The sequence below is a fragment of the Panthera onca genome, chromosome C1 (assembly GCF_046562875.1).
Source record: "Panthera onca isolate mPanOnc1 chromosome C1, mPanOnc1 haplotype 2, whole genome shotgun sequence".
Classification (NCBI taxonomy): domain Eukaryota; kingdom Metazoa; phylum Chordata; class Mammalia; order Carnivora; family Felidae; genus Panthera; species Panthera onca.
In genome coordinates this window covers 101,565,048-101,574,903 of record NC_138346.1, presented here as the reverse complement: position 1 = coordinate 101,574,903, position 9,856 = coordinate 101,565,048, and the positions used below count along the sequence as shown (strand labels likewise).

The window sequence follows — 9,856 nt, the reverse complement described above, 5'->3', positions numbered from 1 at the left end:
CCGGCTCGCTGACGGCAGTGTCTCCAGCACCAGGAACTGTTCTCTGGCACGGAGAAGACTGGTTCTCAAATTGGCGGCTCACTGGGATCCCCTGTGAAATTTTAAACATTTAAACATTTTAAAAAGTCTGCCCCTCCTCAATAAAAAATGTTTGTTAAATCACTTTTCCGAGGAAATGTGAGAGATCATTTTCTACAGGAGATACAGACTATGGCAGGTGTTCTCCGGCAGGCTTATTCGTTGTTGGGTAGCTGGATCCTTGTCAAAGCCTTCTAATGTCGCTAAGAGAATATGGTTGTGAAAATTACGGGGATTGTTGGGATCCATTAATAAAACTATCATTTGTTGGGGGAAATGCGCTAAAACTCATTCCTGTGTGTGTGTGTGTGTGTGTGTGTGTGTGCGTGCGCTGGGTTGTGTCCAGACACAGAGGGGGTTAATTTTGTCTGCACCAGTCTTGCCTCAATATGCTAAATATAGGATGGCATGTTGTAAAATTTTACTGCTTGAGAACAGATCAGCATACGATTAAGAATTTTCAGAGAGAACTCATTTAACTTAACGACTCTTAGTTCATCTTAAATTTTGTGATCTACAAAGAAACAACAATAATGAAGTCACTGTTCACTACCACGCTGCATGTAAAACAATATACCCCAAGGGAAAAAATGCCAATATTCCTGTGTCTCCCCAGACCAGTTAAATCAGAATCTCTGGGGGTGGAACCCAGGAACTTTTAAAACTCTCCACATGAAATCTATTCCTGAAGCCAAGAACACACTGTCTACACTGTATGTTAGCTAACTTGACAAATTATATTACATAAATAAATAATTTTTTAAATTTTTTTTTAACGTTTATTTATTTTTGAGACAGAGAGAGACAGAGCATGAACAGGGGAGGGGCAGAGAGAGAGGGAGATACAGAATCTGAAACAGGCTCCAGGCTCTGAGCTGTCAGCACAGAGCCCGACGCGGGGCTTGAACTCACGGACCGTGAGATCATGACCTGAACCAAAGTCGGACGTTTAACCGACCAAGCCACCCAGGCGCCCCATTTTTTTTAATTTTTTTTAACCATAAATAAATAATTTAAAAAAACTAAATTCCCCACATAATTCCAATGTGCAGTCAAATTTGAGAGCCATTGACATAGAAGGAACTCAGTACTGTTTGTTGGATGGATGAATGCTTGATAGATGAATAAAAATACATTGTGAATCAGGAATTTGGGGCACTGGTCTCAGCACTGCCACTAACGTCTGTGTGACCTCAACACCCATAGTGTCACCAGATGCCTTTAAGATCCCTTCCTGTTTCAAGACTTCATGATTCTCCTTCTTGGTCACAGCAAGTGCCCAGAGTTGGAAGGGCTGGGAGAAATGAGAACAGGATGATTCAGGCTTTACAGAAAACTTCATTTAGGATAAAGGTGAGCCTAACAGAAAACTCTTTTGCTATGGCACTCTTTTACCCAAAAGAGGAAGGCATTTTGAGGTTCCTGAGAAGCCTGCACTTACAAAACGTCACACAGCTCTGTACTGGATGTGCAGAAGAGAGAGAGAATGATTCCTAATCCCCAAAGATCCCACTAGAGAGACAAAATATGTGTATGGGTATCCTGAGCCAGGGGAGGGAGAGAGATACATTTATTGGAGCAAGTACTCACAAAACTCCTTCTCTGACATTGTCTGTTCAAGGTCCTCTCCAAAGCTGAGCTGGGGTTCCTCTCTCAAACATGGGAAGCCCAAGCTTTCTTGACTGCTGCCATGGCTGTTTTCCTGGGATCTTTAAAAAAAAAAGAAAAAAAAAGGCATAATGCCAGCCCAACTCTGCTACTGTCACCCTACACAGACAGTAAAACTGGGAAAGTTAGCTGTTCATGTTTATTTAAACATTGCAAAAGCATTTCCAACAGGGAACTTGTGTGTGGCCTACCTGAGTTCTATTATTCTCCAGACCCTATTCCCTGAACTACTTTATATACAGCTATTTAGGCTTGCCTGCTATATGAGATTCTGCTACTTGTCCCTAGGCATCAGTACTTTCTAGTCATTTAACAGTGGCCACAAATTACCCATCATTCCCCCTCATCCTATACCATCTGGAGGAAGGATGATTTTTAAATTATAAAACTAAATACATTTGGTAAGTTGAGAATGGGAGGCCTAAAGACTGAGTTTCATTGGCTTCCCAATGGATAAGTGCAAGATGTCAGACAACTCTAAGAGAGTTCCCATCTCAACGCCTTAATTTGCACATTCAAATTTCTCATACGTGGGGGGGCGGGGCGTGGCACACAGTTTTGTCACAAGTATTTGCCAACTGCATTTAAGAAGGAAATGGCCCTTCTTAGGGCCTTTCAGACGTATGTTTATTCTGTCAGGACAAACATCAAGGAAAAAGTACAAAAAGCCCACAGAATTTCTTCAAGGAAAAACATTTACTGAGTAGTTTCTACTTTTTAAGATGTTAGGTATGCGGAGAGGAAACACACACACACACACACACACACACACACACACACACACACCTCTTAATCTCAAGGAGCTAGTTTCACATCTCCCACTCTTCCCTCCTCCCCCAGAAGGAATGACCTCTTCTACAGCAAGTTTTCACATGTCACCTTCTTCATCCCCGATAAATAAATAAATAAGTAAATAAGTAAATAAATGCTGGAGAAGCCATCATGAAGCAAGTGCGTAAAGTGCGGAGGGGCGGGGGGGGGGGGGGGGGGGGCGGGGCGGCGGGGCGGGGCGGCTTGTGGCCCAGGAGACAACCCTTTTATATAACTGCCATCCTCTGGGACACAAAAGGGGTGCATCATGTAAGTGATGTGGCAGCTAAAATGACATCAAAACCGGAGCTACACTTTGAGATGACTTTTCCCCAAGGGAGACCCAGAACTGGGTATGTTGGGAGTGTAGGGATATTATCCCAAACCAGGTTTCCTGGAAAACAAGACGCACTAGCTGGAACCCTGGGAGCGGGCATGCAAAAGCCTTCCTTGGGGGCTCCGTTCCCTCGTCCGTATATATACAGCGAGAAGTTTGCCCGAGTGCGCTTAAATCAGGTGACACCCCGATTCAGCTAGAACTGGTCCGGTGTCTGGAATTCCCAAACGCATTCATGCTGGAATTCCCCACGAGAGTGAGGGGGCTTCCGAAGTCCCGCTCGTGGAGCGAGCGGACAGAACCCCGATTTGGGGCATCCAACGCATGTGAAAAGCAGAGAGGGAGCCCAGTGCAAAAATTCCCCGAGATGAAGGAATAGACCCTGTAATGCACCTCGGAGAAAACTGCGGAGCCCGGCGCGAAGCACCTGCGGAACACCGGTCCAGAAGCCCGGCGGGACAGCAGCTCCAGCGCCACCCCGCGGTTTGGCCTTGCCAGGGGTGGCCCTTACGCAGGCGCAGTCGCGATGTGCTCGTGTCCCAGTGCGCATGCTCCGCGGGGCCGCCGCGCTCCCGGCCGGCGGCGGCGGCAGCGGCGGTGGCGGCGGCAGAGGAAGTTCCCGCTTTGCCTCCACCCCGGTAGCAGCTTGGCGGTCGGGGACAGCTTCCTCCGGACGCTCTGCGGGCTCTGCTGCCGCCGCACGTCTGTCACAGGACCATGGGGTTGCCGAAGGGGCCGGAGGGCCAGGGTCTCCCGGAGGTAAGGACCCCCCTCTCCCTGACAGTCCGGGTTCGTGGGAGAGGGCCGAGCCCACCGAGCGGCCGGCTGAGTGGGCCCGGGCAGCGTTTGGGGCGCCCCGCCCCCTTCCTCAGGTGTGTCCCCGGCGGGGAGCGCTGGCCCTGTGCGCCGGGGGGCCGAGCAGGTCCCCCAGCCTGGGCAGGGGCGGGGACAAACTTCAGCCGCTCCTGGGTCCCCCGGGACGGAGGCGGTCTTTCCCAGCCCAGTACCTAGCTCCACGCAGCTCCAGACGCCGCGGGGCTCGGGGTCCCGCCTCTCCCGCTCTCCCGGGCAGTGTGCCCCGACCCCTGGCGCTGCAGGGCTCGCCTCGAGGCCCGGGGCTGCTGCGCCCTGGAGTCACGAGACGCGCGCTGGGACCGTCCGGGCTCGGGTTGTGCAAAGGGCGGTGACCTTGTGGCGCCTGCCGCCGTCTCACGGGGCCCGCGGGGTCCCCACGGCCGGCCTCACCCGCCTTGGTGTGTGCAGGGAATGCCGCCCTACCCACCCCGCGCCAGACCTGGGCAGCAGAAGTTTGGAAGCAGTGCGCGCACTGGGCGGTGTGCGGGAGGCGACGCGCTGTCCAGTGGGGCCGTGGGGCCGGGCCGAGCGCCTGGCGGAAGCGTGGCTGCTTCTCCAGAGCATAGCGGGCACCTTTCCTTACAGAGGTGTTTGTTATTAAATACTCAGTCCTCCTGAGGGACAGGGCAGTCAGTGGCTTCCGGATTTCCACGTTGTCTGCGAATAAAAGGAACGTGCATTTCCTTTAGGCTGCAAGTGTCATTTAGCGAGGCGGTTTGCCAGTGTCTTTTCTCTTCCAGCTGATTTCCTCCAAAGCTAGTCTAGTTTACAAGACTCAAGAAATGAAATCCACACTGAACCTCTGTCCCCCTCCTAAGGTTCTGAAGCAGGCACTTGACAGGAGGACATCACAGCTGCCTGTAGCCAATCTTGCTTCTCTGCGTGTCCCCCCACCCACCCTACTCCCTGCCAATCCTCAGTTCTTTCATCTCATAGGTACGGTACCCACTAATTGAGGGATCGCTGTTCCATGCATAAAAGCTGGGGATATAATATAGTGCTGGAAGGACAGACTTACCTGGCAGTGTGTGCTCCCAGTGGATAAGTCCATTTTGTTGTAATCTTAGGAAAACCTAAGAAATGTCATGTTGTCAGAACTGTATTAGGTAAAACCTTACGTGCAAATTACATTGATGGAAGGGGGAGGGGATTGCCAAGATGAGAACTGTCTTGTGATATTTGATGTTTCTTTTTTGTTACTTCTTTACTCTAGGCTCTCATCAAGTTTTTGCCTGGTCTTTTGCTGTAGACTCCTTTCTGGTTTCTCAGGTTCTACCTTGAATCCCTCCGTTTCAGTGTCCTACAGTACTACAAATGGGGGTCTTTCTAAAATAAAAAGCAACCTGGTCCTCTGTGTCCTTTGTTTAACCCTTCTCTGACTGCCAAGAGGCTGGGTCTGACTTGTCAGTTTTCCAGGAGCCTAAGACAGCTCTTGGCAATTAGGAGGCATACAGGGTAAATATAATCAAATTATTATCATTTAGTTCAAAGACCAGTACATATGAATATGGATAGTCTGTGTCATTAAACTGTCACTAATCCAGTTAATTCCTTAAATCCAATTTTCTAAACCTTTTTCTGTAGGTTTGTGAAGGATGGGAAGATAGCTAGACTTGGGCTTGCCTTCCAGCTTACATGAACTATAGTACAGGGCAATTGAAATTTTAGTGTGCCTGGTTTAAGAGCTCACAGTCATTCATCTTTATCAGAATTTTAGTTTTTTAATGGTGAGTGTATCAACCAATCTAATGGCTTTTTACACCCTCAAAAGAGGGTATTCTTTGAGTCGCTGTGTGTTAGTCAGTGGCCCTTTTCCATATTGTTTCAGTGTTGATCTGTGAATTGAATGCGGAGTCTTAATTAACATTCTCCATTCAGTGTCTTGTGCCAGAAAGTTATTGCATAGGTTATTTCACAAAAATGTATATACTTCTCCATTCTGGGGGTGAGTAGATAAAAGTCATGGGCCATGCATCTGCCATGGGGTTGGCCAGCAGGTTCTCGTTAGGTACAAGTTGAGGAAGGAATGATCCTCCTGGGATGAATTGTCCTCTTCTTGGAAGTGTTTTCATGATAACTGAAGATTGAACAAATGAAGGGTTCCTGTTTTACATCCTAGAAGCTATAAGAAAATACTTCTGTCATCCCATTTTTCTTTTCTACTCCATCTTTGTAAACCATATTGCTTTTCTCTTTTCTTGGGGTCTCCCTATTTATAGATGTTGCTTAACTATCCCAGATCTTTTGCAAAGGAAGAGACTGTGTGAATAATTAATATTACTTTATTTTTGCATGTCCACTAAGAATTAGGGTAACGCTTGAATAGGCTGGGCCAGGGTGGTTTGAGATTAAGAAGTAAAACGAGCAGTGGCACGAGGCTGTCACTGTCACACCCCGTATTGCAAGAGATTGTCAATCACTTTAATAATTCTTTGTTCAACTATATGTTAATATGTGAGCTCTCTCTCCTGGCAATTTGTACTTCAAAATAAACTTGAATTTCCATTATCACTGTCATGACTATGAAAACATTTCGTTAATCCGTGGCTGGCATAGGTCATGCACTTTATGTAATGATCGAGCACGTCATTCCATATTTAATTGTCCTTTGAGCCTAATGCTACTTCAGAAGAGGTGTGAACATGACTGAATAATATATGGGTCCTCTCCTAATCCAGCTAATAGCCCATTTCGAAAGACAGGCTTGTACATTAACACCAGACGTTTTACTCAGAAGAGGTTGATACTTAATTGTATGAGTGGCATGAACTATAAATGAAATAGAAATGCAGAGGAGTGACCATTTCAGGCTGCATTTGTCAGGGTTGGCGTCGAATAAGAGCTGGAATTTGAAGATGGTTTCTGGGTGGTTAGAGAGTATCAGGAGAAGGGAAGGGGTGGGAACAGTGAAGAAATGGGAATGAACCATGCTTGAGCTTGGCCAGAGCCATGACTGGATTGTTTTGGAGGGAGGTAAAGGATGAAGCTAAAACGATAGGTTGCAGCCAAAGATCTGAATAGCCAACCAGGAACTTTGGAGTTTATCTTACAGACAGTGTGTGATGCATTAATGATAAGGGCTGGGGGATGAGCTAAGAAGGGATGATGTGAAAGCTGTGATTTAGGAAGGAGTGAGGAAAACAGATTAAGAGCAGAAAGATTGAGACAGTTGAGGCAGCTGCAGTAGTCCTGGCATGAAGTGTAAATAAAAGGGAGGGGAGGATGGCTGCGACACGCAGGGTAAAGGAAGGTTGCACAGACATTGTTGGGTGAGGGAGGAGTCAGAGGTGGGTGCCAGAATTTGAACCAGCTATATGTTGCTCATGTTTCATGTAGAGAAGTGGTTTTTTATGTTCCGCAGTCATGGAAGAGAGGGAAGGTACAGTTCATAGAAGTAGATGGAGGCAGTACTACTAGAATATTTAGATGCTTTTTAGTTATGGATCAACACCTAGGAGTGAAAGTAGGTTATAATTTAAAAAATTTAAATCAGTTCCCTATTTAAATATATTAGGTGAATTTATTATTTTTTAAGGCAATCCCGTTATGCGGTAGTCAGCATCCTTTCATGTATCCAAGTTGAAAGCCTTTCTTAATTTACCTTAGAGATCAAAAAGATGATTGAAGAGAGAGATATGTGTTTAAACTCCCTTCTTGGTTCTAGCCCCATTTGTCAGTTGCTTCTGGGACCAAGATGCACAAAAAGTTAAAATAAACAAACAAACAAACAAAACAAAACCTTGTTTTGTCTGTAAGGAGTTTATAATTTAGTTGGGAGCCTGTGAAGTAAACCTTGTGTTACTGAACCGGGAGGTACCGTGCTATCATCTTCCTTTCCCTGGATTCCTTCCCCATCCGATGAATAATCTGTACTGCCTGTGTGTGTCTTCTCCCCCCACCTGTGACGGTCAACACAGCTCATTGAGGCCCAAGGACTCTGTTCTTTGTGACTCTGGCAGCCCTGTGTCCCCATGCTTCTGCATGAACGCAGTGATACAGGCAATGTCACTTGCACCTTGGCAACTAAATTGTGGCATCGGGGGATATGCCTGGTGTTCCTTTATCCTAAGGTAGCTTTTACGAGCCTATCTTTTACCTTTTGTTTTAGGTAGAAACAAGAGAAGATGAAGAACAAAATGTCAAGCTAACTGAAATTCTGGAGCTCTTGGTTGCAGCTGGGTATTTCAGGGCAAGAATTAAAGGCTTGTCACCTTTTGACAAGGTAAGAGGAAAGCTTCCTGACCCTCAGGCTGATTTTTGTTGGGATGGCATGGTTTACCAGCACAGGGAAAAGAGGAAGAGATTGTGTTTTTACTTTCTCCAGTGCTTCTCTCTCATTCAGGTTCGTTACTGGAAGTGTTCCAATTTCCTATTAAAAGAAAACACAAATGTATCAGTAGGTATGCCTTGAATTCCTTTTCTGTGTACAGACCTTTGGGAAGTGCAAAGAGGCATCAGAAATAGTTCCTCCTTTTAAAGAACTTACAGTTTGAGTGAAGAGGTAAAGCTTACGTAAGATAAAATAATCTGAGCTAGTAAGGAGCTGTCCTAGGTCAGTGTGCTCACAGACAATTGCCAGCTTTTCTAAAGATGGTCAATTCTGAGTTTGGAGGAGGGAGAAGTCACTGTGGGATGAAGTGTGTTAATTCAGCAGAACCTAGAAGAATTATTATGCACAAGGCATAGTAGTGAGTGTTGAGGGCACAGAGATAAGACCAAGGCCCTGTACTCAGAGAGCCCAGCTTCTATAGAATAGGAAAGGGAGACAAGTAAAGCAACATACATAGAATAAGTGGCATGTTGCAGCAAAGGCAGCAGCCAACTGTGCACAGAAATGAAGCTTGCAGATCAGCCAGAGCAGGCCAGGACAGTTTCCTGATGGGAGAAAGTGTTGAGTGCTCCAGTGGGCCACAGTCCCAGCTGTACATAACAATCACTGTGGACTGTTTCATAATACAGACGTTGAGGCCTCACCCTTTGATATTTTGCTTAGATCTGGTCTGGGGCCTGGAATCTGTATTTTTTTTAAAATGTTTTTATTTATTTTTGAAGGAGAGAGAGAGAGATGAGCATGAGCAGGGGAGGAGCTGAGAGAGACAGGGAGACACAGAATCCGAAGCAGGCTCCAGGCTCTGAGCTGTCAGCACAGAGCCCAATGTGGGGCTCGAACTCACGGACCGCGAGATCATGACCTGAGCCGAAGTCGGACGCTTAACCGATTGAGCCACCCAGGCGCCCCTGGAATCTGTATTTAATAGGCATCTCACATGTGTCTAAAATACAGCCAGAGATGAGAGTCACTATTGTTTTTTCTAACATCAAGGCGTGTCTGAAAAGGATTTTGTTTTGTTTCAAAGTGTTTTTTTAGCCTTAGTCTCATTTGCATCTCTGAGAAATCCTATGAGAAAAGCAGACCAGAGATTCTGCTCTCCTTTAGATATGTGAAAAATATATATATGGAAATTAAGTAATGAACCACAAATGTCAGCCTTGCTACTCACCTGTCTGGTCTGTAAAACACATAATTCCTCTGGAATCTGGCACTTACCTGAAACTCGAGTAAGACTTCTCTTGGCTGAGAATTAATGTCCGTCTCCCTCAGTATAAAGAGGACCTATGAATGATACGTCCATTTCGTAATATAAGTCAGCTTCTCAGTCACACTAGCCACGTTTCAAGTGCTCAGTAGCCACATGTGGCTGGTAGCCACTGCATTGGACAGTACAGACACATTTTCCATCACCGCGGCAAGTTTTATCGAGTGGTGCTATTTTAGATGAATTGTAGTGGATGAAGTCAGAAGGGCACATATACTCTCTCTCTAAAGAGAAATAGTTTTGTAGGGTCACTGATTCTATAAAAACTACTTACATTTTTTCCTACCTTCCACTTCCCCTCTCCCCAAACCAGGAAGAGAAAACAGGTATTTTCTTTGTGTCTTGCAGGTAGTAGGAGGAATGACTTGGTGCATCACCACTTGCAACTTTGACATAGACGTTGATTTGCTCTTTCAGGAAAACTCTACAATAGGTCAAAAAATGTAAGTTACCAGGGTTTGCCATGGAAGAGGCTAAAGGGGGAGAAGGGAGCTAACTTTTGAGTGTCTGC

General features: G+C 46.1%; 1 protein-coding gene across 2 annotated transcripts in view; it reads left to right on the top strand.

The window, feature by feature from the left end:
- The first annotated feature begins 3,446 nt into the window (after nucleotides 1-3,446).
- The window catches only part of CCDC93 (CCC complex scaffolding subunit CCDC93), a 92,357-nt gene continuing 85,947 nt past the window's right edge, over nucleotides 3,447-9,856 (top strand). For both annotated transcript variants that reach the window (XM_060625760.3, XM_060625758.2), the window contains exons 1-3: nucleotides 3,447-3,652; nucleotides 7,857-7,970; nucleotides 9,694-9,788. In XM_060625760.3, the coding sequence (XP_060481743.1) occupies nucleotides 3,611-3,652; nucleotides 7,857-7,970; nucleotides 9,694-9,788 (251 nt within the window). In that variant the 5' untranslated portion in view covers nucleotides 3,447-3,610. The remainder of the gene's footprint in view (nucleotides 3,653-7,856; nucleotides 7,971-9,693; nucleotides 9,789-9,856) is intronic.